A 27053-nucleotide genomic window follows, 5' to 3' on the forward strand; every position below is an offset into this window, starting at 1 on the left:
GGAGGATTTTTTGATAAAGTATTTTAAGAAGATCTGAATATTCTTTTCAGATTGTAATAGTAATTTTTCACATTATTAATGCCCTGACTATACATTGTGATCAGTTTAATGCCACTTTGGTGAATAAAAGTACCAATTTATTTCCATAAGAACAAAATCTGTACATTATTCCAAACTTCTGGCTGCCAGTGTGCTTTTTTGTTTTCTGACTAGTTGCTTTGTTTTCCTTAATTAGTTCTCTATATGGTCTATTCATAGGGGACGATCAATAAAAGGGAGGTTGCTGGCAGTTAGTAATTAAGTCTGGCATAACTAAAAGTCGCATTAAGTACATTTGATTTGTTTTGTATAGTTTGCACATTTCTATGAAAATATAACTTTTTTCAGTCACCTTTTGCCTCTGACACTGGTGCACCCTCAAAGTCACCTTCTGTTAACTACAACAACCTCACTCTCAATATGTAGATAAGTCATCACCATGCAAGAGAGAGTAACCTGATATTCAAGTCGCCCTCACATTCACACACACGCATGCCACTACAGTAAGAATGCATCTCTTATCTGTCTTATCGCTCAAATCAGTGCCATCTGGACCTACAGGCCAGGTGTGTGACCAGGGCAGGTCTTGGGTCAGCTCTGTCACTCTGAGGGGTCAGAGGAGGAGATGCATTGAGCTCATTCACTGTGGTTCTGGGGTTGGATTTCGGAACGTTAGGGTGCTAGTCAGGCTTCCTCCATGAGGATCACCTATCAGACACACTGAGTAGGGCATTGTGTAGGTGAAAGTGAATTCCCTCCCCCAAAAAATAGAAATTAAGAGAGATAACGCAATGACTACTAAGGAGTTGCCTTGATACTTGTTAATTGAGTATTCAAGTAAGTTTATATTTTAGGCCTTGTGCTGGTAATATAGAAATATGCATATAGATTTTCCATATGTTACATTGATATATCACTAATTACCAACAGATATGAAATAGGGGAGACCTGGGCTAGTTGTCATACAAGGAAGTAGTCAAAAGGGCTATACCTCAGTAATGATAATATTTGGAGTCAAAGTAATACAATTGTGCAAATGTGTGTTTTCACTAGCAGAGGTTTTGTATGTTGGTTTCAAATACTTTAAAACACTCTTAAATTGGAATAAGATTTGTGAATTGTACGCTCTAAAGTTAATATTCCCAATCATTGTATTGTCATAGCTCAACAAGTGAATATAATCAAACTAGCATACATTCAGGCAAGGGTCAACTTGACAGTATTATGAAGACAAATTTTAATTAACAGGTTTAAATGTGTTTATTTTTAATGAAAATCAGGCATGTTATCATATGTCTATCAGCACAGGTTGTCACATATGTTTAAAATTTCATTCATTTACAGTATACCATTTATTAATTACAATATTTGCTGGCCAAACAATGTTTGGAACTATTTTCTATGTTAACTTTTCCAGTTTTGTTGCTTAATGAATCGTTTTGTGCCTCATAATGGTTTGACTTTTTTAATTTAGCTGAAAAGTCTATAATTGTCTGTTTAATGCATGCATAGATTTAAAGAGAGAAATGGGTTTTCTTTTGGTGGTTGTGATGAGCTCGTCCCCCACAATAATTATCAAATTTCAGATTTCTTTTGTTTTCCAAGTCATACGTATATGTCGAGATAAATGTCAAGAGCCTTAATTGTAGAAGCAGTGCATTTGAAAAGTAAAGGGCTGCCACCTTAGCTTGAGTAATGGCTCACCTGGAGGGCTTGAATGCCGGTATTCTCTGGCTAATTAAACCTGTAAGACATTGATATGGATTGGTTCGTGTTCACAGGTGGAAAACAGCATATTCAACTGCTCAGAGATGTCTCTGAATAACATTTTATTGCTGCATACAGTATGACTCATTAAACATGACAATATACCACTTCTCAACAAGGGGTGCAAGTATTTGCTGGTTTTGACAGGCAAAATTTAAATTATGTTAAATAATTTTACTTATTTATCACTTTTATTTACTTATTTATTAAATCCATTCAATTTCTGCATAAAATCCACATTGGCCGTGGCACTTTAGCCTCAATCTTGTGTCCTGCCTCAATTGCTTTGCACACAAAAAATATGAGTAAAGCATGAAAGGCACGACTGACTGGTGTTAAAAAGCCCTCAGCTGGTGTACTCATAAACCCCTGGTATTTTTGACTTAGCAATATTTGAAATTTACTTAAATACTCTCATAGAAACATATTACACGTTCTGTACTTGGCACATTAAGCAACAGCAAAAATGTCAAAGTGACAGTTGGTATTCAGAGATTTTTATTTGTCGGCCCATCCATTAATTCTCAGCCACGCTGGAGTCCTTTCAGAATAAATGCGAAAGGACCTTGAAATGGCAAACAGTTGGAGAATGGAGAGGCTGTTTTGAGGAGTGTAGCGTGAGATTGCCAGCTCTCCCACCCTCTTGCAGCTCCTTTGCTCGACGCTTGTCCTGTTGAGAGAAAGAGAGAAAGAGATCTTAACCATCCTAGGCGAAATGGAAGAGGCTTTAAGTTAGCAATGAGTGACATACACTATTGTGCAATATGATGGCACTGTCCAACTGATGAGCTGAGACTGATCTTTTCATCTGTTAAGATCCACAGGCCTTGAATTATTTCCTATTGTAGGTAAATAGACTCCATGGGAAAGGGAGGAAGAAAAGGAACCATGCCATAATGTGGCTGAATGTTCAGTGTAGAATCCACTGGATTAACTTCAGACTGAGGACAAAAATGTTTAAGTCGTGATGAGCGAAAACGGCAGGCATCAAAGGCAAGATTATACACACTGCTGAAATCCTGCAATTCTGAAAGTCTTCTGTTGACATTCCTGAACAGCAAGTGTCTTCACTCAAAGCTCTCACAGTCAAATTTACATATTTTTACATGCCTTGTTAAAATGCATCCCATACAAGGAGAACACTCACAATGTATAAATTGTAAAATAAGCCGTTTAAAGGGATATATACCAGGTTAAATACAACTTACATTATATCGACAGCATCTGTGACATGAAAAGACAGAGTACTTTTGACTCGTCTCACATTTTGTAAAAACAAACAGATACTGCTTTGACAGTTGTGGGCAGCTTATAATGGAAGTCTACAGGGCAACATACCACCAGGGAATTGGTATTGTTTGCACCATAGATTTTCACTGTACGTGTATTTTAACTATTGCCCCATAGACTTCCATTGTTCTCGGATTTCAAATTAAACTCCACTTACCTTATTTCAACACATATTTTGTTTGTTTTTACAAACAGTACAAGTCAAAATAATGTTGGTGGTAATTGACAGTATGTCACGGATGCTGTTGATAGAGCTTAACTTTTAATTAAGATGGGACATTCTTTTAATTTAATGTTTTGTAATCTGATCAAATGTAATTAATTTCACCCCCCATGTTAGGTTACGTTGAAAAGACTGGGTTTCTTTCATTTTATGCTGCTCAGAGGTGCTTTGCCAAGTCCTCCATTGAGTCTCCATAATGCCAGTATAATTCAATTTGTTAACATTTTCCTTCCACAATTTGTCAGGCTGTGTCTTTGGCATGCTCATTTGTGTATTGTACATTGGTTCATATTATTATGTAAAAAGATTAATTACCCACTTCTTACTCTAAAATACAAGGAGAGCTAAGTCTTCCTCTTCAATCAAGCTACTTCTTCCATCCAACATAGTCTCATGACAACCCGTAATAATTTGTTAGAGATGGTTAATTTGTTAGATATCGTACAGAACTTTGACTTCTTTGGCTCAAAGAACTTTAGACCAACCAATCAACAAAAACATTTCAAATCAAGACAATACAAGCAACACATTTTAGCAAGCCTCCAATCCAGAACTTTATTATAAGAAGGGAAATGTCTTTGAACAAATTTGGTTTCTCATTCCATGTGTTTTTATGCAATACAAATGATTGATAATACGTATTTCAATAACCTGTTAAATGCTTACATAAACCCTGATTGTTACTTTCCTGCGTGATACAGAAAAGTTATTTTCCTATTAAAAGCATGTATATGTTGAGGGTTGGGTTAGGGTATAGACTTTATGGTTAGGTTTAGGTTTGGGTTGGGGATTATTTATTTGTTCTATGTGAGTAAAAGTCGAAAGTTTATGTACAAGCCAAAGTGTACAATTTCGCTATCTCGTACTATTATTACGACTTGTCATGAGACTGGTTTGCCTCCATCAGTGAGTATTGAGGCATTGGAACACCTACTTGTGAACTTGTGAAGGTCTATTGTGTATTCTGCACCCATTGCTGCACCAAGCTCCCAACCGAGAGTCTGTTATAGAAAATATCGACAAAGCCATTTAATTTTTTTCCCATCAAATCTGGCCTGGATCATTACCCTTTCACATTGGTACTTTGGGCCTACAGATGCTAAAATAGTTTTTGTATTATATCTTTTAAGAGAGATGAATGTTTATTAAGATTAATTTGCAATATTGTTCAATCATTTTCTTTCTCTTTCTCTCTCCTTTTCTGTCTCTTATTCTTTCCTCACTTTGGGTAACCAGCTTGACTTGATGGTACAAACATAAGTGATACCTATTCAATTTACCCAATGTACTGACAAACTGAAATTGACAGAGTCATCTCATGAATTCCTATTGCTCATCAAATCAAGCACACACACAAAGCACCGCATCTCTCTATTCAATCCGAACACATGTTGCTCAAACTATTCAGACCAAAGCAATTCAGAAACATTGCTCATAATTACTCTTGAGCCTGGCTCCATGGTGGCTAACTAATAAAGTGGCCCCAAAAAACTATTGGCACACTTCAAAGTTGATGAATGTTATTGCATTAGATAATAAAATATCAAACCAAGTACCATTTATTTTAAAGACAGCACAAGCACACTTTTCATGCAAAATATTTCACAAAAGTAGGAGTTTCAATTATATAATGTTCAAGATGTAGACAAAACATTTGGACACTTTCTTGTTGTGACACTACATCTGTGGTTACTCTGCTAGAACACCTGTGTGAACTTGAAGGGAACTGACTTCATACATCCATTAAAATCACCATGACACCAGTTGGTTACATGTAATTACAAAAAATAGCTCAGAATGGTGAAGGTAGTTCTTAGAAAAGCTTGAGCATAATTTGTTTCCAGATGCCAGTTAAAATGATATTTTGCATCTAATGCTATGACAATCAGACATTTTTAGTGTGACATAAGTGTCCAAATAGGCCACTGTACAGTATGTTTCACTTGCAGAGGTTTGTGTACTGTCCACTTTTTTGATCTTCCTATCTTCCTTTTATAGTTAGCATTTTATAACTAAATTCTAATGTCAAACATGATAGGTTTGAAAAGGTTTTATTATGTTAATTCTACCTGGAGAGCTTCAATATTTTCCCAGTTCACCTCTCAGAAAGGAAGTCATTTGAAGTTTCATAATGAGCACTATACACCTGGGTGGCCACTGTGGGAGAGTGTGTATCTTTGTCTCTTTCTATCCCTCTTTTGCTTTTTCTCTCCCACACTCTCTCTCTTTCTCTGACTTTCATTCTCTTTCTCTCCACTCATGTATATATGGCTTTTAAAAGTACCATTTGCTCCCTACGTAAAGTGCTTAATGAAGGGCATAATGCATGTAAAGTAATGTGACATTAATTGTTTGAGGTTGATAATAACAGCCCTCAATCATCTGGAAGATTGCTTCAGGCTTTAAATGAAAGACGTTTTCAAGGCGATGGACTCGAATGAGTGAATGACAGAGTCAAATTAGCTGATTTGCCATTCACGTACACTCTATTGCCTGCTATTTAAAAGTCATTGACCATTTAGGGACGGGCCGTTGGTTGCAGTGAGTGTGCAATGAGCAGTGGTGGCCGTGTTTGTGTTGGAGGGCAGGGATGGATGGATGGCTAGCAGCTCCAACTATGATAGTTAAGGGAAAAAAGGCGAGCAATAGACATGTCAAGTGCCTTCTGTGTGGATGTGAATGGGACAAATAGACCTGGTTTTTAGAGGGCCCCATCCTTGCATTAACATAAGAAACAGGCCAATATGGCTGGAAGTCAGCCGGTCTGGGTGCTGTCAGCAGACCTTTTTGCCAAGGTGATTAATGTCTTTACGATACCTCACGCAGCGAGCGCCGCACTGGACCCGCCCTCATCAGACCGACATCTCTCTTGGAGGCTGATGCAGCATGTGGGATATCCTGCAATTTTGAGTCTTTAAAGTTTGAGTAGAAGTTGAGAAAATGGTGACATCTGATTTTACTCATGAAAATGGTTTTATATCGCACCAAGCAGAGCACATCCAACTTATTCAGTTTTTGTATAATGTTTTGCAGTGTTATGAGAAATGCACAGCAATAAACTTGATCACATTCAAGCTTTAGTTTTGTTCCTGTAGCTCAACTGATAAAGCATGATGCAAACAACATGCAGGTCATGGGTTTGAATCCCAGGCAACACATGAACTGCTAATAGCTATAAATTAATTGCTCCATTGTAATGTTGCAAAATGTATAAATGCTTCTCATGCATTAATGCATTTCTTCAAAAAGATAACTTTTGCACATACAGGAATCTTCTAGAATTGACCTATTTTGCCGCTTAGCTGTTTGACATTCCTTCACACAGCTGTCCGCCCAGCCTCCCTTCTCCTCTGGCACCCCTAACCTGCTTCATTGAGAGTCTCTTATAATGTCCTCTTGCCAAGGCCCACTCTATGAATTGAATAGTCGGTGTCTTTATTTCTCTCATTCTCTGACTGTAGACCTCATAATGGCTTCATTAATGCAGAAGTTGCATTTGGTTGACAATAGGTTAATGGCCCGAGGGTAGTCTATTGGCACTGGGAGAAGGCCAACAGGAGGAGGAGGCTTTTTTTACAGCTCTTTCAGTGTATGTTCACCCCGGGTCAACTGTGTGTCACCCAAAAGTGAACAAACATGTAATTGATGTTCGGACATTTCTGACCGACTCTTTTTGAGCCTGGCTGAAGAAGAGGTTGCTGCCTGGCCTTTGAGGGTCTTTTTGCAGAAAGGGGAAACTGATTCATGAATACACACAATCTGCCAAGCTGAAAAAAGGGGTGGTGTGGGTACTCCTGGATTTTTCCCTTTATAACCCCTGCTGAATCGGTTCTGTTTTGCTTGTTGTTGAAATGCAACCCCCGCACATAGGTCGCGATGGGGGTGGTATACACTGCTGGTGTTCCTAAAATGGTCTTTCTCCTCTACGCTGGGACCACTGTCTGTTTTTGTCTCTGATTTTCATGGATGTTAGCAGAAAATGTAGAGAGGAGTCACAGGCCTTTTATCAGGCCATGTTGGAGCAGGAACACTCAACACTCTTTTTATTTTCACCTTTGCATAACAACCAGCAGCAATTTGTAAAGTGAAGGAATACATTCTAATGAATGCCAAGAGGATGCCCCCATTGACTTTTTCAAGAAAGAACATTGGTATATTTTTAGTGTTGAGATTGAAATTCCAAATTATAATAGTTTTTGTTGCCGTCTAGCTTTTAACTTTATAAAACCACTTAGGCTAATGGTGGCACAATATGCATAGACATACTCCTCTCTCTAAAATGTATCCACTTCTTCATGATAATTTCATTAATTTTGACATTTTGATACATGAAAAATACATAATTGGGAAGTACATTGGTTTGAGCAACATTATCACACAGGAAATCAGCATGTTGCTTCCGAAAAGTTCATGCACCCTGAAATCAACTCCATTCAGATGAATTATTGACTGACAAATGGCATCCACCATCAGACATTTTTGCATAAATTGAAGCATGAACTTATTACCCTGTAGACTAGAGCTACTAATTGTTCATTGCGCAAGCAATCTCTGAGACACGGGTTCTAGTTCCATGGGAACCAGGAAGTAATTGTGTTCACATTTACAATGGGGAGCAAAATTTGGAAGTTGGATATTTTACTCTAAAATTTATGGTTAGATTTATGGTCAGGTTTTGGGTTAGAGGGTAGAGTTAATAAAATATGCAAGCCTGTTGACTGTATTACATAATTTACAACTAAACATACAACTGGCTTTTGGTGCCACACAGTGGACATTTCATTTGGAAACTGAAACTTGCACATTTTCACATGTTCAACAACACATCGATCTTTGGCCACTGGGAGCAGAGATTATCATTTCGGTAAGCACAGACTTATTTCAGCAGTAAAGCATTCAAACTAGAGGTCTGCACATGACTGTTTTGACTCTAGTTTTCTTTGCTCTGCCATTCTTCTAAAGCCCCATTGACTTCCGGCATATCCAGCTCTAAATATTGGATAATTTGATGCACATTCTTAGTGCACATTTTCCGTAATATTTTCTGTTTATTTATATCAACAATATATGAGTTGTATAATAAAATAATCATTTTTGTATTACTGCATTCGTAAATTAATAACATAAAAAAGATATCCACATCTGATTTTTCATGCTCTTTTCTGACCGCTCCCCTCATTGGAATTACTGTTCAAACTCTGACCGCCTTCAACTCTGATAAGAAATCTAACCATGCCTCAAGAAATCTAATCGGGTCCTGTGGGAGTTCCACGAGAATACAGACCTCTAGTTCAAACCACTGTTGCCTAGTGATGTCAAAAGTACTGGTTCTTCGGTACCGAGTCGGTACTAAAATAAAAAGATGTAACGATACCTGTTTCTGCAGTACCGGTAGTACCGAGCACCAACTCAATCCATCACCCACATGCTGTCTGACTGATACACAACACTCACACACATGCTCACACACTTATTTGAGCGTGTGCTCTTTTAATCCTTTTACAACCTTTACACTAAAATGCCCAATGAATCAAATTAAAATCATGATCCTAGTGTGATTATCAAACCGCTAAAGTCTGCAATCTTAGAGTGTTTCGAGCAGCATTCTTTATTCTAATATTTCAGCTCTGTTGGTCCTCAGATCAATATTTAAGTTATTGTGTATTGTATGTAAATGAAGTGATGCAAAGCACGTTTTGCTATTTTCCTGAGATATAGGTTGTTGCGCTAAGACATTTCAATACCACCTCTTAACTCAGCGCAAATTTCAAATTCAGTTCCTGCATTTGCAATGTGGAGATTCTACCAGCAGGTGGTAAAAATTCTGAAAGTACAGAACATCAAATAATGTCCCTGACAATCGCAATTTTTCAGGGGTAATTTTTTGAGATTTGGATTAAACTTTTTTTTAGTCGTGTTTCTATTTTTTTATTAGTATCATTATTGTTATTTTTCTATGCATTATTATTGTTGTATATTTACAATTGTATTTATGATACTTGTAACCTAGTAGTAATTTTCAACCTGTTGTTGTGATTGATTTTTAAGTCACTGCAAAAAAAAAAAAATTTTGTACCACTTCATTATTTTTATTATATTTTTCTTTTGTTTAAAGTGTCATTTGTATTTAGAAATATGTGAATGTTTGAATACATGAATTTAATTTTAAAAAAATCTAAATCGACCGGTAGAAGTGAATTGCATGCCGATACAATCACTGTTAATATAAGCCGTGATTTGTGTGCCAGTAGATGAAAATTATTAATAATATTACATTCTCTATAATTCAATTACACATACATCCAAATTCAGAAGAGAATCGCATTTTCTATGCGTATAAAAGGAGCTTGTCATTGTTATAGAAATATGCCTGGCGTTCATCAAAGGTGCAGTTAATGCACATTTTCTATTCTTCTAGTTCATTACATACAGTCCGTTTACACTACTAACTTCTTATGAATGTGCTGCCTTTGTTTATATCAATGGTGCTTGACAGGGTATGGACTATAATAAGATACAGACAATGGAATTCCCTGAGAAGAACCTCAGAATTCAATTGCACTTAATCCATATCATTTGCGCGTTGCATAGGCGATTTCGCAAAACATACTTGTGTCTAGACTTTGTGTATGCTTGAAAATTACAAAATGTCATGGCCACGCCCATTGACTTTTCACTTATGACTTACGGCGTAGCGCTGGTCACCATTCACTTGCATTGTATGGACATAAAGTGCTAAGATACTCTTCTACAAATCTGTGTTCTGCAGAAGAAAGAAAGTCATACACATCTGAGATGGCATGAGGGTGAGTAAATTATGAGAGAATTTTCATTTAAATGAATGTGTGGAGCCGACCGCTTATTCACTGAAAACTTTCACGTAGTATGAGAGAGGAGAAAGCAGAGCACATGTGGACTATATATTTTTTAGAATTAAACCACAGCATTTAACAATCTTCTTTAAGGATCACACTGGGCCATGTAACAAACTGTTTATCCATCAGAAGAAATTAAGCTTACATCAAAGCCACATGTCAAAATAAAAGTTCACGTCAAAATAAAAGCATGATTCAAAATAAAAGATAGGAAGAAATTGCAACAGAAATATATTAGAACTTGTATTGTAAAATGTAATATTCACTGAAGTACTATTCATATAAATAATTATGAATAAATAATAATAATAATAGTAGTAGTAATAATACAATTTAAGCAATATATCACAAGGAAGAGTGCTAAATAAAAGTTTGTTAAAAATGCAATGGTATTGTATCAAAATTATTGTTCTATTTTTTACTTGTTAAAGTTTTCAAAATTTATTTGTTTAGACACCATTTTGATGATGACGTTAAATGAAACTTTAAATCATGGAGTTCTGTAAAAAAGGATTTGGGAAAAAACAGATTTCAGTAAGGCCCTACTTCAAAACTCTCAAGCAATGCAAACTTAATTGAGAAACACGTCAAACATGCTTATTTTACTTTATTATTTATATAGAAATTCTAATTTAAATAAGCTAAAGGAGTGTGTTCAGTAGCACATGACAAATACTAGCATATTTTTGCTGTAGTGTTGAAATTTGTATGGAGAAATGTGAAATTTCACTGGTATTGATACCAACTACTGACTTTTTGGTATTGTGACCACACTGCTGTTGCCTGTTGCCGAAACAATTACAAAAATTGACAAAATGTGTAGTTGCTACATTTATACAAGGATAGTTGGTGAAATCAAAGTAAATTCATTCTTTATCATTAGATGTACGCATGCATGTAACCCATCAAACTCGACTTAGTGCTTAGCTCATTGTTCAGGATGCACCTCCTTCTCCCATATCACACACTCTCTGGTCTGCGGTCAGGCTGATGATGATGTCAGCCATCAAGTCTTTACCAGTAATTACACATCAGATGACAACAACTTAAAATTGATGTGTGAGCGCTAAGTGGCCATTTGAAAAGTTTGAGACAGGAAGCCGAGAGAAAAGCCGTGTTATGAGGGTGTCAGCATGGGAATTGCTGGGGCAGCTGTACAGTACACGCTCTGCAGTAATAGACACACACAACCCATTGCCAAAAGCACATTTGGCATCAGTAGCAAATGAGTAATTATTGGGTAATGACCCAGAAGGTGTCCCTTAATTGAATAGTGAAAGTAGTGAGAGTGGTGCCACACTGTAATAAAAGCAGATGGATTATTTCAGGAAATATTTTCTTAAGTGGAAGGGTAAATACTGATGAGCCTGCATTTATTTCTCTGACCTTTAGATTGATAACCACTGATTAAAAATTTAGGCTCTAGTGGGAGAAGAGGTTTTTGCTTTTACTTTTTGCTTCTTTTTATCTGACCATAATAGACCTCCATCCACCACATTCAGTCTTCATTCTGAAATGCATTAGTCACAAAATATACAAAAAAAAGAAAATACTTTAGAAAAAGCTGTAAGTGGACTATTGTGTGGACTAAGAGGTCTTTTGTTTTCAGATCATTTGATGCAGCGACATTTTTCCCAGTGAAATGTCAAGATCACTCTACTGACTACAATGCCTGAGAAGCGTATGTCTTTTCCTCCCTTTTTGCAAAATGATAGGTGAATTATGTAAATGCAGACATCAGTTAAAGCCATATTTACTTTTTACAAGTGTTTACCTTTTATTTTAACGCACTTATCTCTGAAAGGAAATTGCCTGCTGGTGCCATCACTTATCTGCAAGAATCATCTTCACGTTTTGGATGTGTTCTTTACTGGTGCTTATCCTTGGACTCTCACCTTGAGTTTTCTAACTGTAACAGGTTGCTGTTCAAATAGGTATGATGTATCAAATAGGTCCCGCTATATTGAGAATGGCACACAGACCTATTATTAAGGTCTGGAACCCTTTTCTAACCTGCTATATAATTCTTATTTATGTGGTAGTCCCTTTATGCTGATAAAATGAACACACAAAATGCACCACCTTGACAGAACACATAGAAATGAATTAATAATGGCCATTAATCAAATGGAAATGTTTAGTGGCACATCTGATCTTAAGTATAAATTGTGATTCTTCATAGACGGTGTAACAAACTGCAGGCTGCTTCAATGCTTATCTAAAGCGTGTCTACACGCTTGTTGCTCGGACTTCTGGCAAAGTCTGAGCCTGGTTGCTACTGGGATGCTTCTCACTTTGAATTGTGTCATACTGATTTGCCAAATCCGCCGTCGGTGCATATTGTGGTCTCCACCCACCGGGAGACCTGTCTCTGTCTCCCACTGACTCTGTGAGCAGCTGTTTTCAAATTCTGGTCCTTTTCAGATCATTCCCTGCTTTATTCTCATTACCGAGGAGCTTTTAAAACCCATTCTAAAGAATCGCTTCATTGATCGTTTACATTTTATAATCTTCTTTACTTTAGAGAAAAGATAAAACCTGGGAAAATATCCATGCACCATAGAACACTTCATTACACAATTCACAGACATTTTGTCGTGAACAAACTGCATTTAAATGAATTGAGATTAATTGAGAATAATCAGCAAATAATCAAACATTTTAAATCAAAACAATGCAACTGCCATACATTATCCATTGCTAATTACTTAATGCTTTTAGAACATGCTGATTAGCAAAATGGTAGAGGTAATGGTATATGGTATGCAGTATTGTGAACAAGATTGTGATAGATTTTGATTGTGTTTAATTAGCTCTAATTTACAAAGTAATTAATTAATGAAAAGCCATTAAACCAGCCTGATACTTCATTTGGAATGTCCTGGTTTTTATGTGAAGAAAAATGTAAGTATTTATTTTTACATATTAACTATTGAGAAAAGCTCTTTGTGAGTGGTTATGTGTTAGTATGAATGTATGTGCATAAATGCTAGCAGCTAAGGTAATCTTTATGTCAGGAAAAGCGAGACTTAATGCACATCTATAGTTTACTTCTGCTCACCTGGCAGAAGAAGTTTTTTTACATTATTAGAATATTTGTAGTTTCACTATATTATTATTATTATTATTATTATTATTATTATTATTATTATTATTATTATTACAAGAAGCATTCCTGCCACCTGTGGAACTCTGTCATTCCATGTTAAATCACCTCACCTCGTAATAATTTCATGTATAGGTAAATAGATGTATTAATGTTTTGATATGTTAATCAATTTAGTTGTTTGTTTAATAATTATACATTACATCTTCAGCCGAATATTAAAATTTGCATTTGGCACACAACTTAAATTCAAGAGAATTATATAATGATGTTGGGCAGTGTATTTCATTTTAATATCTAATCCAGCGAGTTGCACATTCGATGCAAAGTCTACAACCTGTCAACTCAAACTAAAAAGTGTAAATAGTGTTAGCAGTTTTGCTTTCTCAATTTCTAAATGCATTAATAATAATAATAAAAAACATATGCGGTAAAACGCATTTATTATATTCTTTTCCATATTTAAATTGCAATCAGACAGAAATTTGTCTTAAGATGTTCACGGCACTATAACAACTAATTGATAATTTCTCTCATTTAAATTAAATGGTCTTACGTGCACATTTAGTGGCACTGAAATCTTAATACCGTTAACATGACATTTTAAGCCATTTCTGTGGCCATCAGACCAGCCGCATATTACCACGGAAATGCGCGTGGTGTTCACAAGCATTTAATGACGTCTTTGATAAAACACAAACATTTTGCTTTTCGTCCAAGTGTCAATCCACATTAACGGCAGTATTTATAGCGCGCGAGCCAGACACATTTGTCTCCTAAATCTCTCCATGGAAATTGCGCACGTGCTTCTGCAATACCCATTGCTCAGTAAGAGCTTTGGTTGCATTGAACAGACGACGAATATGCATAATACTCGCGTGATATTGGTTTCTGCTCTTTGTGACAGTTTTCTTCGACCGTTTGGGCACATTCCCATAAGCGCTTATGTGATGTCGCGCCCCTCTCCGACTCGGATTTTTAACGTTTTATGTTTGCTTTCGAGTCCCCCTCTGGTCTCTGTGCTCTATTCACGCCCTAGTCTCAGCTGGTCTAAGTGGGCCAAACCTGAAGAAACCTCCATTTTTGTTTTGTATTCCCACTCTTTCAAATAATCAGTCGTGTGCCAAAAGTGTCCCCTTGTTTTTACGCGTGCCAGTCACCTGCCGTCTGCTTCGCTCTTCTCTTTCTCAATGCTGCTTTTCTCTCTCCAATTCTTTTGACTTTCTGCGGTCTGGATCCCCAATGAGATTCTGATTGGGTACATATTGAGACCTCTATTGTCCTTCATGGGCTGTACTACGCTAATTAAATTTTATCCAGCCATATAAACCCATCTCTCTCCTCCACGCTCCCAATTGAGCTTTCTAACCCAACTTTCCAGCCCCTATGAATCAGGTGTTCACTGAGTCAAATCAATAGAAAAAACATTTGCAAATCTCTATTATTATGGGATTTTTGTCTCCTTTCTGTTCTGATAGAAGCACCGTGAAACAGCTTGCAGCTTTGTGCAACCGAGGCGCTCGGGGCAGAAGAAGGCCATGAATGCAAAAGGAATTACGCACGGCAGCAAGTTTCTTTATCGTCCCGTTATTGGACTCACAATTCTTTCACGCCATTTTTTGCATGCGATTATGTCATTGAATATTAATTTACCGTCTGTTAATTGTCAATGCATGCTTTCATTTAGGATACAACGTCTGTCGCCTCTTGATATACAACTTTTGCATTAGTTAGTTACATAAGACATACGACTCTCTTCCCCGTTTTTTAAACATGATTTAGTGTGAAATCGCTTTTTCTAAGAACGTCCCGAAATTAATCGATATCAACGAATGAATGCCAATTTAAAATCAGACATTCCAAATCAATAGGATACACTGTATAAAAGAAAGTTAAATCACATTCGCCTGTCAGTGCCATTATAGACATTTGTTAAATCAGATCTGATCATATTGTTTAATATTCGTTTGTATTAGCTTTTAAAATTGCTGAAAATAATTTAGGAGTTTGTAAAAGTCCAAAATCTGTCTTTTGGATTTTATCTTTCAATTCTGCAATCTTATGAGACGCTTCTTTTTCTTCTTCTTCTTCTTCTTCTTCTTCTTCTTCTTCTTTCTTTCTTTCTTTCTTTCTTTCTTTTCCGTTAATAGACTATTTTAACGTTTCCATAATGACAACCGTTTTCTGTTTGCATCTTTCACTCCAGGCAAAGTTTTCCCCTATTTATTAAACCAATAGTAGTGCAGTAAAAACAAATCAATCTCTAGTTGTGCAAATCCAATTCAACAGGGAGGGTCAGATCTTGAAGAAGGGGGTTGGGTTGGGTTGGGTTGCGTTTGGGTTGTTAGCCCGCAAAAGCAGCTGTTGAGTCCTAATCTTTTTTCTTGCCCTATCACTCACCTATATTCTCCTCGGCGCTCTCCTCGCATCTCTCTTTGGAAGTTCTCGCTCGCGGCTTATAGTGGCTCTCCCCACTCGCCAGACCCCATCCATGTCCAGATTTTTTTCGGGCCATCCCCTTGTACTTATCTCAAAGAAAAGAAGAGTGCATGGATGTCAAATTGCCCTCAAAACACCATGAAAGATTGATTTGCAGCACTTTTCATTCAGCCGGCATTATTTTGAAGAGAGCTGAATAGGAAACCCGCAAGCCGGGGAAGGAATAAAGATGTCCTCCCAGTTGGAATGGGGGGAAACTGCCCATTTTGTCTCAGTCCATCAACCCCGGAGAAAGAGGGGGGAAAGGCAATGGGCTATTCAGGGGGAAAAAGCCCATATACACCGCAAACAATACTAAAAGACTTTAAATTAACATCCATGAATATTAAATTACTTCGGCCTGAAAAAGATCGAATAAAAGATATACTTGACCCAGACGGCTCTGCATATTTGCGTACTCCAAAGCACATCATTAAAACCTATTCAGTTTGTTTATGCGATTTTAATTTCGATATGATTACTGAATTGTGTACAAAGAACCCTATTAATATCAGAAAAAGCAGAAATGCAAAGTTCAGCTATCTGTGACATGTGACGTGAAAATACGCGTTAATTAATTGTAAATTCATGTTAATAGGCTATATTAAATTCATAATACATTATTATAACTATTAGGCTAATAAAATGATGAAGGCTATGCACAAAATAAAGAGAACATTTTAATATAACAGCTCAATCATCTGCATCACTTTCGGGCAAACTATGTGAAAGACCAAAGCCAATGTTTCTATAGATTCTGGTTATTTGTGATATTTTTTACGCGTAAATCAGCCCTAATTAAAACATAATTAAAAACGAACGTAATTCGTTTCAGCAAAGTTAGCTCAATCAACTCGTTTTTGACCATGGTTCATGACTCGTCTTTGCTGAGAGTAGGCTAAGTTATGTCTCATGTCTCAGGTTTGCTTCTCGCTTTTCCATGCCAGAAGCGCTGTAAAGTGGATGCGCGCAAACAGCTTGTTATTTTATCCAAGACGTGGTTGTTGGATCCTGAACCTCTACACACACACACACACACACACACACACACACACACACACACACACACACACACACACACATTGTTCCCCCCTTCCTCACCCACCCCCCTCAGGAGTAACCACTCAATAAAGAGTGTGGCGTTTTTTCTCCTCTGGTTGAACAAGTCTGAAGAACACAAGGGGAGGGTCATTAATAACTAATTACCGTGGGTCAGAACTGACGCATATAAAGCCAACCGGGACCGTGGAAAGGCGCAACATTCTCTCAACACTTAGCGAGACGAGCGCAGACTGATAGCTATTGCATCGGCTCGAGACTGATGTTATATTGGCGTCATCGTCTATATATTTGGGTTAATTATTTGGCCTCATTAAAAAGCAAGGGGATATTTTCGTGCATCTGTCATCATGGGTTCAGTGCTACCTGCAGATGCTTTGGTTCTGAAGGCTGGATTTAAGCAGCAGACTCTGGCCCTGTCCGACATCATCACGTCGGACATCCTGCACAGTTTCCTGTACGGCCGCTGGAGGAACGTGCTGGGGGAACACCTGTTCGAGGAGAAGACCCCCACTGTCAGCCCCAAAACAGCGTTCACCGCAGAGGTCCTGGCGCAGTCATTCTCAGGAGGTGAGTCCATCACATTTCACATTATTGAGTAAAATGATTGGATAGAGCCTAGCCTATAGGCCGACTTTTGCAATGGAATCATTTGTATACAGCATATTTAACTATTCGTCAGTTTTTGCACGTTATCCATTAAATTAACTTTATGAAATATAATTCGAAATTTGTATTTATCCAGCATTATTTCTTTTATGAAAATCAATCAGGATTTAAGAATTTCCACAGTCACTTCTACACACTGGGAAAGTGTTGGCATCTATATAGGCTATATATATATATATATATATATATATCACTTTTATAAAAACATTTAATTTAGATGTCAACACATGAAGCATTTTTCCCTATATATATATATATATATATATATATATATATATATATATATATATATATATATATATATATATAATAATATAATTTAACATATCTGACTCTACTAATTTTAATAATTAACATTTAACCATATTTTACACCGGTTGCCACTGAATAAGCTTAATTAGGCTATTAAAATCATGAGGGTAGCCTACCGTTGTGCTTGACCTGAGAAAGTTGCGATTGAATCCAAGACCTTGGATTGAGAAAATCCCGTCATTCATCGGGACAATCCCCACACCCCCGCGCTGACACCTTTTCTTCCCGCAGTCGCATTTCAAGTTTTCCGTCCCGCTGTTAATATGCCGTGAAAGCTAATTCTACCGCTATTCACACCATGTCAAGCAGCTAATCTCCTTTTCTGCGTTTTGTCACAAATTCCTGGGCCGTTTAAAGGAGGGTCTCGTTTCTTTCAGCGCACATTTAGTGCTACAAAGTTTCTGAAAGGATCATGAATACGGAATAAGCTATGAATATATAGCCTTCTCACATTCAAAGCGGAACAAATCGCTAAATTCATTGACTAAATGAAGCATTTGACATTTATTTGAGTCTCGTCTTATGACGATCTAGATGTAGCCTTACTAAAGCGTCGTTTCTTTCCCCCCGAACACATTCCTTTATACACCGTACAAAAAGAAATGGCAATTGTATACGGGAAGATGATGCAATGGGAAAAAAAATCAGGATTTTGAACTTAATGTTGGCCTACCCTGATCTTCTACTTGCATTTTTCTTTAAACAGATTGCATCTATTCAAGTTCATTTATTTCCAAGTTAGCTTTGTATTTGTTTACTAGTTCTCTAAATTAAACTTGCATCCAACGTTATCTAAACGGCACACTTATAGCCTACTTTTTGTGCCGCTTTTCCTCTCCAGAGGTCCAGAAGCTCTCTAGCTTAGTGTTGCCAAGTGAAGTCATCATAGCGCAGAGCTCCATCCCGGGAGAAGGCCTTGGCATCTTCTCCAAAACCTGGATAAAAGCCGGCACCGAGATGGGTCCCTTCACTGGCAGGGTCATATCTCCCGAACACGTCGATCTCTTCAAGAACAACAATCTCATGTGGGAGGTATGTGCAACAGGTGTCGCATTAGCTCGGTTTTTAGGATTGTAGCCTCACAACCTTTGATGCCACGTCAGAGATTAATGGGAAGCTTTTGTTTGTCCTAGGTTTTTAATGAGGATGGCACGGTGCGCTACTTCATCGATGCCAGTCAAGAGGATCATCGCAGCTGGATGACTTACATCAAATGCGCGCGCAATGAGCAAGAACAGAATCTGGAGGTTGTGCAGATCGGAAGCAGCATATTTTACAAAGCAGTAGAGGTGCGTCTAGTAACTATATATATTTTTATTTGTATTAGTGGAAGATGGAGGGAAGATGTTCCCCCTGAAGAACAATTTAATTTTAAATTGTAACATATTGAGATATAAGTTTAGCATGCACTGGGAAATAAATAGCAACATTAGTTGTCATAGCACAAAATAAAAACATTATGAAAAGGGGCGTCTTCCCCAGTATTCTTAATTTCATAAATTTTTCAGATGATGATAATGTACTTGTTGCTTGCATACATTTATACATTTGTATGCCCTCGTTGACAGACCATACCTCCAGATCAAGAGCTGCTTGTGTGGTATGGGAATTCCCACAACACTTTCCTGGGTATCCCGGGAGTCCCTGGCACAGAGGAAGAACTGCAGAAGAAGGGTAAAAATGGTGAGTTTACTTAGTTGCTTCAGGGCTATGGTGGGTTTCAGGTGGCAAAGATAAGGCAGATCTTTATCACAGGATTACAATAGCTCTAGTTAAAACCCCATTAGCATCTCTTTAAACTTCTGTGTGCTGACCGAGCTCTTTCCTCACCCCACAGATGAATTCCACCTATGCGAAACCTCCTCCGCCACCGCCCTCTCCGCTGCCAGTCGCATGCGCTGCGTCATCTGCCACCGCGGCTTCAACTCTCGCAGTAACCTGCGCTCCCACATGCGCATCCACACACTGGACAAGCCCTTCGTCTGCCGTTTCTGCAACCGTCGCTTCAGCCAGTCCTCCACCCTCCGCAACCACGTGCGCCTGCACACCGGCGAGCGCCCCTACAAGTGCCACGTCTGCCAGAGCGCATATTCCCAGTTGGCAGGGCTGCGGGCGCACCAGAAGAGTGCCAGGCACCGGCCGGCCATCACAGGTACTGTCGTGGGGCTGCAGGCCCATTCACCCCCTCCTCCACCTCCTCAGCTGGCACAGGTCCCTCACCCGGCCTCATTGATGCATCACATACCCACCATGGTGCTTTGAGAGGGCACGATGCACTCGATTGTCTCAGATGTTCACAGTCTCACAGGCGAATCTTCATTGCTGCTGGCTCATGTGTAGAAGTGTGTCTATGTGGAGCCGGTCCTGTTGAGAACTCTTACCGTTAGTGGATGCTTTGTGGTTTGCTGCCCTAAAGGAGAAGAAGAGATCAGATATGATGAGCAAGGCCTGTACAAACTCAGTTTTGACAGCATTGAAGTGGATATGGCCGTAGAAGGGCTGTTTTGTACATTCATGTTGAATTCTTATCATCGCCAGAACTACACAGTGATGGCTCTTAAAAGTTCATTTTCTCTGGGCTTATTTTGATCTAACTGTTCAAACATTAGGCTATAAAATGCCATTTAAGACGATCACTAGTCAGTGTATCTTTTATTCATATTTGCATGCAGTATTGCTTTGTCCCATGACATTTCAAGCCACATCACTCCCTCCTTACACTTTAGCCTCATAAAAGTATTGAGAATGTAACAGAGAGACTGAGTCTCTTTACAATCCGACATCAACCCTGTGGCAACTCCTTGAATGTTTTACTGGTTTTCAATGTAGGAGATACAATGGGACCAAGCACCACTTAGTGACCGATTTGTGTCTATACAACCGAATCAGAGAAGTGGAGCTCAAAGCATGTTGATTGTGAATGGAAAATGTATGAAGTATGTAAAGGAATGTAAATATGATTTAAAAATGTACTTCCAAAAACTTGGAATAGTCACTTTATCTGTGTATGTATGTAAAGATTAAAGTATTATTACAAAACTGGGTTCTATTATATAATGTATACTATGTTTGCTGGGGTATTCACCTTAAATGATCAATAAATAATTAGTCACTTATTAAACTGTGTAGTTATTCATTTTGGTTGGTTTTGATGGCAACATCTCGAATGAAGGGTTGTGACTTTTTAGGCAGATGTAAATGTAAATTGTCTCACGCAAAACATGCTACAAAATTGCAACATATGCAAACCAAATCCATTCAACAACTTGGCTCAGACTCAGCTTATCAATGACAGCATTCCCAGTTACCCATAAGAGTATGGCTGATGTACTGTTTAAAGAAACTCTCTTGCACAAGAATTAAAAACCCCACTGCAAAGCAAATATTTCCAGTAAGTAAATAGATCTATGTTCACCGTTTCTTTTACAGACTTGCACAATGACGGAGTAAACTGCAGGTCAGCATTGCTCAATCAAATGTTAAACTCTCACAGAAAAACGTAATAAATAGGATCATCATGATCTGTGTTTTTTCTAGTTATCAGATCTGAACTACTGCTGTACTTTCTCACATTTTGTGTTCATTTTGGTTTCTAATATTAAAGACAGAAGAACCTCCACAAATGTTTTTTTTTTGTAACTCAATCAAGACAAATAAGGTAATAATTAACTCTAAACAAGCACAGTAGATGATCAGTTGTCTCACAACCACTGAGCAACTAAACCGTCTATAATGGCACGAATATTCTGGATCTGCATATTTCATCTCCTTGTGTGCAATAATGCTGCGGAAAAATCGTAAGTTGCAAGTTTACTTTCATTTCAAATTCACTGCAATTTGTTGTCCAATCAGCAACATTGTTAAACAGAAAAATAGAACTTTATCAAGCCTCGCTTTGTCTGAATAATCCCTCATGTCTGTTTGTAAAAAGAGTATTTATACTTGAAATAAACTGTCCTCTTTTATGCCTCTGCTACTGAATCAGACCCAATTTGATCTTGTTCTGCAGATATCTAATCACTGCACCTAAACTCCTGCGACTCGATGCCTTTGAGAAAGTGGTGGTACAGTTGTTTGGCTATGATCAGGAAACCAAAGTGGATCTTTACCTAACGAGAACGCTGGCATTAAATGATCAAACATATGCAGTTCAGTCCCTGAAGCTCAATGCCCAGAATAAATATCAAGCTGCAGCTACTTTACGGGTAGGGCTGCAAATGTAGCACTTTTTTATTGGAAAATACTGTATTAACGTTCCAAACATTTTGTTGTTGTTGTTGCTTTCTACTTTTGCAAGATCATTATTGTTGTTTAGAGTTTTTCATTATTAATTATATTTAGAGTTCAAGGACTGGATTTTTGTAGTTTTTTTTTTTTTTGATGAGTGATATCTTAAAAAAATCGGCCCTGAAAAAAATCTTCTTTCTCTTGTATTTAGATAATGCCTCAAGACTTCCCTAAGGAGGTCAACTTTGTCTACCTTCAGGCTATTTCTGGTGGCTTCAATAAACATCAAAAAATTCCAGTTACTACTGTCAACGGTTTTCTCTTTATCCAGACTGACAAGCACCTATACACACCTGAACAGGAGGGTCAGTATGATATAATCTATTAAAGTAGGTGTGTGTGTGTGTGTGTGTGTGTGTGAGCGTGTATTTATCACTTTGTGGGGACCAAATGTCCCCATAAGGATAGTAAAACCCGAAATGTTTGACCTTGTGGGGACATTTTGTCGGTCCCCATGAGGAAAACAGCTTATAAAGCATACTAAATTATGTTTTTTGAAAATGTAAAAATGCAGAAAGTTTTCTGTGAGGGTTAGGTTTAGGGGTAGGGGTAGGTTTAGGGGATAGAATATAAAGTTTGTACAGTATAAAAACCATTATGTCTATGGAAAGTCCCCATAAAACATGGAAACACAACATGTGTGTGTGTGTGTGTGTGTGTGTGTGTGTGTGTGTGTGTGTGTGTGTGTGTGTGTGTGTGTGTGTGTGTGTGTGTGTGTGGAGGTATACCTGCATTAACGGGGCCAAAAATGGGGACATCCTCTTAATGGAGGAAAACCTAACACCACCTGCTTTATGGGGACATCTAAATAAACATATTATACAGTGTTTAATGAAAATGAAAAAAAGCAAAACTTACAAACCTATGTCATTTTAACTTTTTGTTTTCACAGTAAAAGTGCGTGTTTACTCTGTCAACGAGGAGCAGAGAAAATCTAACCGGCCTGTTATCCTCACATTTATAGTAAGCATCCCTCTTCACTACCCAGACCCGGCTCCACAAGGGAGCGTGGGTGGTCCTAGCTCACCCAATCATGAGCTTGGCCCACCTTGACAATCACACCCACACCCATCCTTCCAAATGTTCGGCCCACCCGGAGGGTCCTATGGCCCACCTTACATCTTAGAGCTGGGGCAGGGCCTTTCACCACCTCATATTCACATGATTATTGTAATGCAAGAACATGGACATGACCAATAAGTTATGTAAATACATACATGGGAATGTTCAATATGAGTGCAGTATAGAGTTGGCGGAAACAGTTATCTTTGCAAGCAGAAGTGATTTTTTTATTTTCTGAATTTATGATAGCTTTTACACATATTTTTTCAAATTACTTACTATTTTATATATTGTGGTGTGTGTTGTTTGTATTGTTGTTTTTAATTGTTGTTTTTGTATTGTATGTCCTTGTGTCACTTATACAGGGTAGCAATTGCAGTTTCATTGTCCCAGACAATGACAATGAAGCAGGGCCGTAACCACAATATTTACATTTACATTTATGTATTTGGCAGGCGCTTTTATCCAAAGCGACTTACAGAGCCCTTATTACAGGGACAATCCCCCTGGAGCAACCTGGAGTTAAGTGTCTTGCTCAAGGACACAATGGTGGTGGCTGTGGGGATCTAACCAGCGACCTTCTGATTACCAGATTGCCAGTTATGTGCTTAGACCACTACACCACCACCTCTCTATACACTGAGGGTAAAATTTGGGCAAAGTAAAATTTTGACTGCGCTCAGTAGTCTACCACCGCTCGTCAATGTAATTTGAGATAGCCAATGAAATCGATGAAGGCGTGACTCAAGTTTAAGACGCTAAGTGGAAACCTCACGGATTATCCCAGCACAACACAGCACGCATGCGTCAGTGTCAGCAGTTCAGTTTAAGAGTGTATGTGATTTGAATATAATTCATAATTTTGAATGTGAAAACATTAACGGAGCATTTTACAGCATGTCAGGCTTAAGACAAAGAAAAGAAATTGTGCTTTTAAGTTTCGGCAAGGACGGTGTCATATACTCTTAATGAAATTTAAAATCATTAAAATAATTTATTTGTCTTTAATTAATTCTGAATAATGTACAGCATCTCCAAAATTCTACTTTTAAAAGAGACATTTTATTTTGAGGATGTCGTGTCAGGTTTGTGCTCAAAAAATGAGCCACCAGTTAGAGTAGTTCACCTAAAAATGGAAAATGTACTTTTATTCACTCTTTTAATCTCCCTTATTTAGTTAAAAACCATATGCTGGAGTTTTCTTGGAACATAAAAATAGATATTTTAAGTAGCTTTGTCCCATAGAAAAACAGTTTATAGTGAGCAGGAAAAAGGACAAAAACTATAAAGCACTATTAAAGGTTCAGTATAAAGACATCACTGTGGTGGCTGTGGTTCAGGTGGTAGAGCGGGTCGGCTGGCAATCAGAGGGTTTGCGTTTTGATTCCCGGCCCACACGACTCCTCATGTGTCCTTGGGCAAGACACTGAACCCCAAGTTGCACCCAATGGCAGGCTAGCACCTTGCATGGCAGCTCTGCCGCCATTGGTGTATGAGTGTGAGTGTGAATGTGGGTGTGAATGGGTGATTGGGACACAGTGTAAAGCGCTTTGGTAACCTCTAAGGTAAAAAAAGCGCTATATAAGTGCAGATCATTTACCATCACCATAACAGTAGTCCATATGAAAAGTGCATTATATTCCAAACTTTCTGGGGCCATAGAAAAGCTTAATGTTGTATGGACTACTTTTATGGTATTTTAATGATGATTTTTTTAATGATTTGATTTTTCAAAAAATCAAATCAGAAAAATGATTTTTTTCTCTTTGGACCTTGACAGCATTGGTCAATATCATCTATTTTTAGATGGAAAAGATTAAAGGGGGTGGGGGACTAAAACAGGCAAATTGCTGCAATGCAGACACAGAGTCTGTCTTGTACTGTTTGAACTTTAAAAATACATGTATCTTTTAAGACCAAAAATTATAACATTTTGTGACTTTATCGCATTTCAAGCCTTAATTCAGAAAAGTATTGCATTCAGAGCTTTACTATATTAAAGGACAAAAGAGGACCATTATATTTGTGACATCAACACATGTGATCCTCCCACCCCCATTGAAATTAAGTACTCTTAATCTCTTAATATCAACTATAATTTCTATATGGCAACATTGTTTCAAACCCCTTTTAGGACCCTGTTGGCATCAAGGTTGAAATGATTGATTTGACAGATATCCGTGGAGCAAAACCACTTCTTCCTCCTTTCAAAATACCTCTTAAACCAACGTAAGAAACATTTCTTTTAAACATGTATAGCTGACAATATATTTAGATTGATATGATGTTTAGTTTAGAGAATTATTTTGGAGTAATAGTGAAACCCTGCTAAAAAGACCAGCTCACACCTGCAGCAGGTTGAGCCTGGTTTATGCTGGTTATGGTGCTGGTCTACCTGGTAGACCAACATATCCACTCTTTTTACCTGTAAAAATGCAAATCAATCAGCATGATCTTTATGCTAAAGCTTGTTGACCAAGGAACTCTCACTGGTTTATTTGGATGGTGTTTTTTATAGGCACTGTGTGTTTTAACTGCATTTCAGTTTACTTAAAATGTTAATCTCATCAGTTTTGGAATCTGGAAAATTGTTGCCAGCTATGCTGAGACTTTTCAAACAACTGCCACTGCTGAATTTGAGGTCAAGGAATATGGTAAGACCTTTGTTTCTTGACCAAGTGTTATGTAGGTGATCAAAGTTATTTTTTGTTTTACCTATATAGTGTAAAATCATGTTAATTTTCTCAGTGCTGCCCAGCATTTCACTCCAAATTGTGCCTGAAGCAAACTACGTCAGTGCTGAGAACATTGAGTCTTTCCCGTTGAAGATTTTAGCCAAGTGGGTTTCCCTGTTCTGTGTAACATATGTATAAAGTTCAGCTCATGTTTATAATTAATTGAGGACTACTTATCTAGATGGGTTGCTGGTGATGTAAATAACTCTTATTCATGTAAATGTATGGAGACAGGTATGTCCATGGAACACCAGTTAGTACAGCGGAAGTGTTCTTGAGATTTGGGTACAGTTCTCCAGAAAAAACTGTCATGATCCCCTCAACATTTTATAAATATGAGGTAAAGTCCGTGTTTCCTTCATCAAAGCATGGCTTTTAATGTGAGTTCAGAAAATAAAAAAGTTCAGCTGGACATTGTTTTTAAACTTTTTTTTAGATGAGAAATGGAAAGCTGGAAGTTAGTCTAAATATCAAGTCAGCTCTGTCAAAGGTGCCTGATGGGCCTCAGCAACTGAGTGACATGGGTGAAAACAGCTTTCTTCATGTGACAGTTTTACTGCAGGAGACAACTGGTAGGTCTATCAGTTATCATTTGTTGCGAGTTCCTCAGACACAAGATAAAAGTGTTGAGCATAATTTAATGTGACTTGTTTTGCAAGTTACATTAAATTATTGGACCTTTTCTCATCATCAGGTGGTCTCTCCCAGCAGGCTGTGCTCTCGAATGTGAAATTTGCACAATCTCCCTTTATCCTGAGTCTGGTTGCAACCCCTCCTTTCATAAAACCAGGCTTACCATACCCTATTAGAGTAAGATAACTGCATTTGCTGCATTTATATATATATACGTAAATATATGCACTGTTTAAATGTCTCATCCATTGGAATATTTTTTATCACTTTCCCCCATAGGTCTTGGTTCAAGATCCATTGGGTGTACCGGTAAAAGGTGTGCCAGTCAAGGCAAGGGCAACTATAACTACAGCTAACAATGAACAGGAAGAGCTCAAATTCTTAGGGCATCTGGATACAATAACAGTGACAAGTCAGAAAGATGGAATTGTTTATTTCATCAGTAACATACCTGATAAAGTACAAAAAGCTGAATTCAAAGTGAGTATGATTGTGTCCTCTTTCAACATAGAAAGCAA

General features: G+C 37.8%; 2 protein-coding genes across 2 annotated transcripts in view; both read left to right on the top strand.

The window, feature by feature from the left end:
* Positions 1 to 16924: 16924 nt before the first annotated feature.
* On the top strand, positions 16925 to 20761 carry LOC127643093 (PR domain zinc finger protein 12-like). The gene is made up of 5 exons (XM_052125658.1): positions 16925 to 17407; positions 18660 to 18850; positions 18952 to 19107; positions 19387 to 19501; positions 19656 to 20761. The coding sequence occupies exons 1-5, from the start codon at positions 17188 to 17190 to the stop codon at positions 20078 to 20080; spliced, it is 1107 nt and encodes a 368-aa protein (XP_051981618.1). The 5' UTR covers positions 16925 to 17187; the 3' UTR covers positions 20081 to 20761.
* A 578-nt stretch (positions 20762 to 21339) lies between these two features.
* The window catches only part of LOC127640329 (complement C5-like), a 31223-nt gene continuing 25509 nt past the window's right edge, over positions 21340 to 27053 (top strand). Inside the window, exons 1-11 of the mRNA XM_052122817.1 lie at positions 21340 to 21615; positions 21828 to 22023; positions 22257 to 22410; positions 22998 to 23068; positions 25302 to 25396; positions 25739 to 25821; positions 25916 to 26006; positions 26137 to 26242; positions 26339 to 26474; positions 26597 to 26712; positions 26815 to 27015. Coding sequence (XP_051978777.1) covers positions 21551 to 21615; positions 21828 to 22023; positions 22257 to 22410; positions 22998 to 23068; positions 25302 to 25396; positions 25739 to 25821; positions 25916 to 26006; positions 26137 to 26242; positions 26339 to 26474; positions 26597 to 26712; positions 26815 to 27015 — 1314 coding nt within the window. The 5' untranslated portion in view covers positions 21340 to 21550. The remainder of the gene's footprint in view (positions 21616 to 21827; positions 22024 to 22256; positions 22411 to 22997; positions 23069 to 25301; positions 25397 to 25738; positions 25822 to 25915; positions 26007 to 26136; positions 26243 to 26338; positions 26475 to 26596; positions 26713 to 26814; positions 27016 to 27053) is intronic.

This window comes from Xyrauchen texanus, chromosome 4, assembly GCF_025860055.1.
Source record: "Xyrauchen texanus isolate HMW12.3.18 chromosome 4, RBS_HiC_50CHRs, whole genome shotgun sequence".
NCBI classification, from domain to species: domain Eukaryota; kingdom Metazoa; phylum Chordata; class Actinopteri; order Cypriniformes; family Catostomidae; genus Xyrauchen; species Xyrauchen texanus.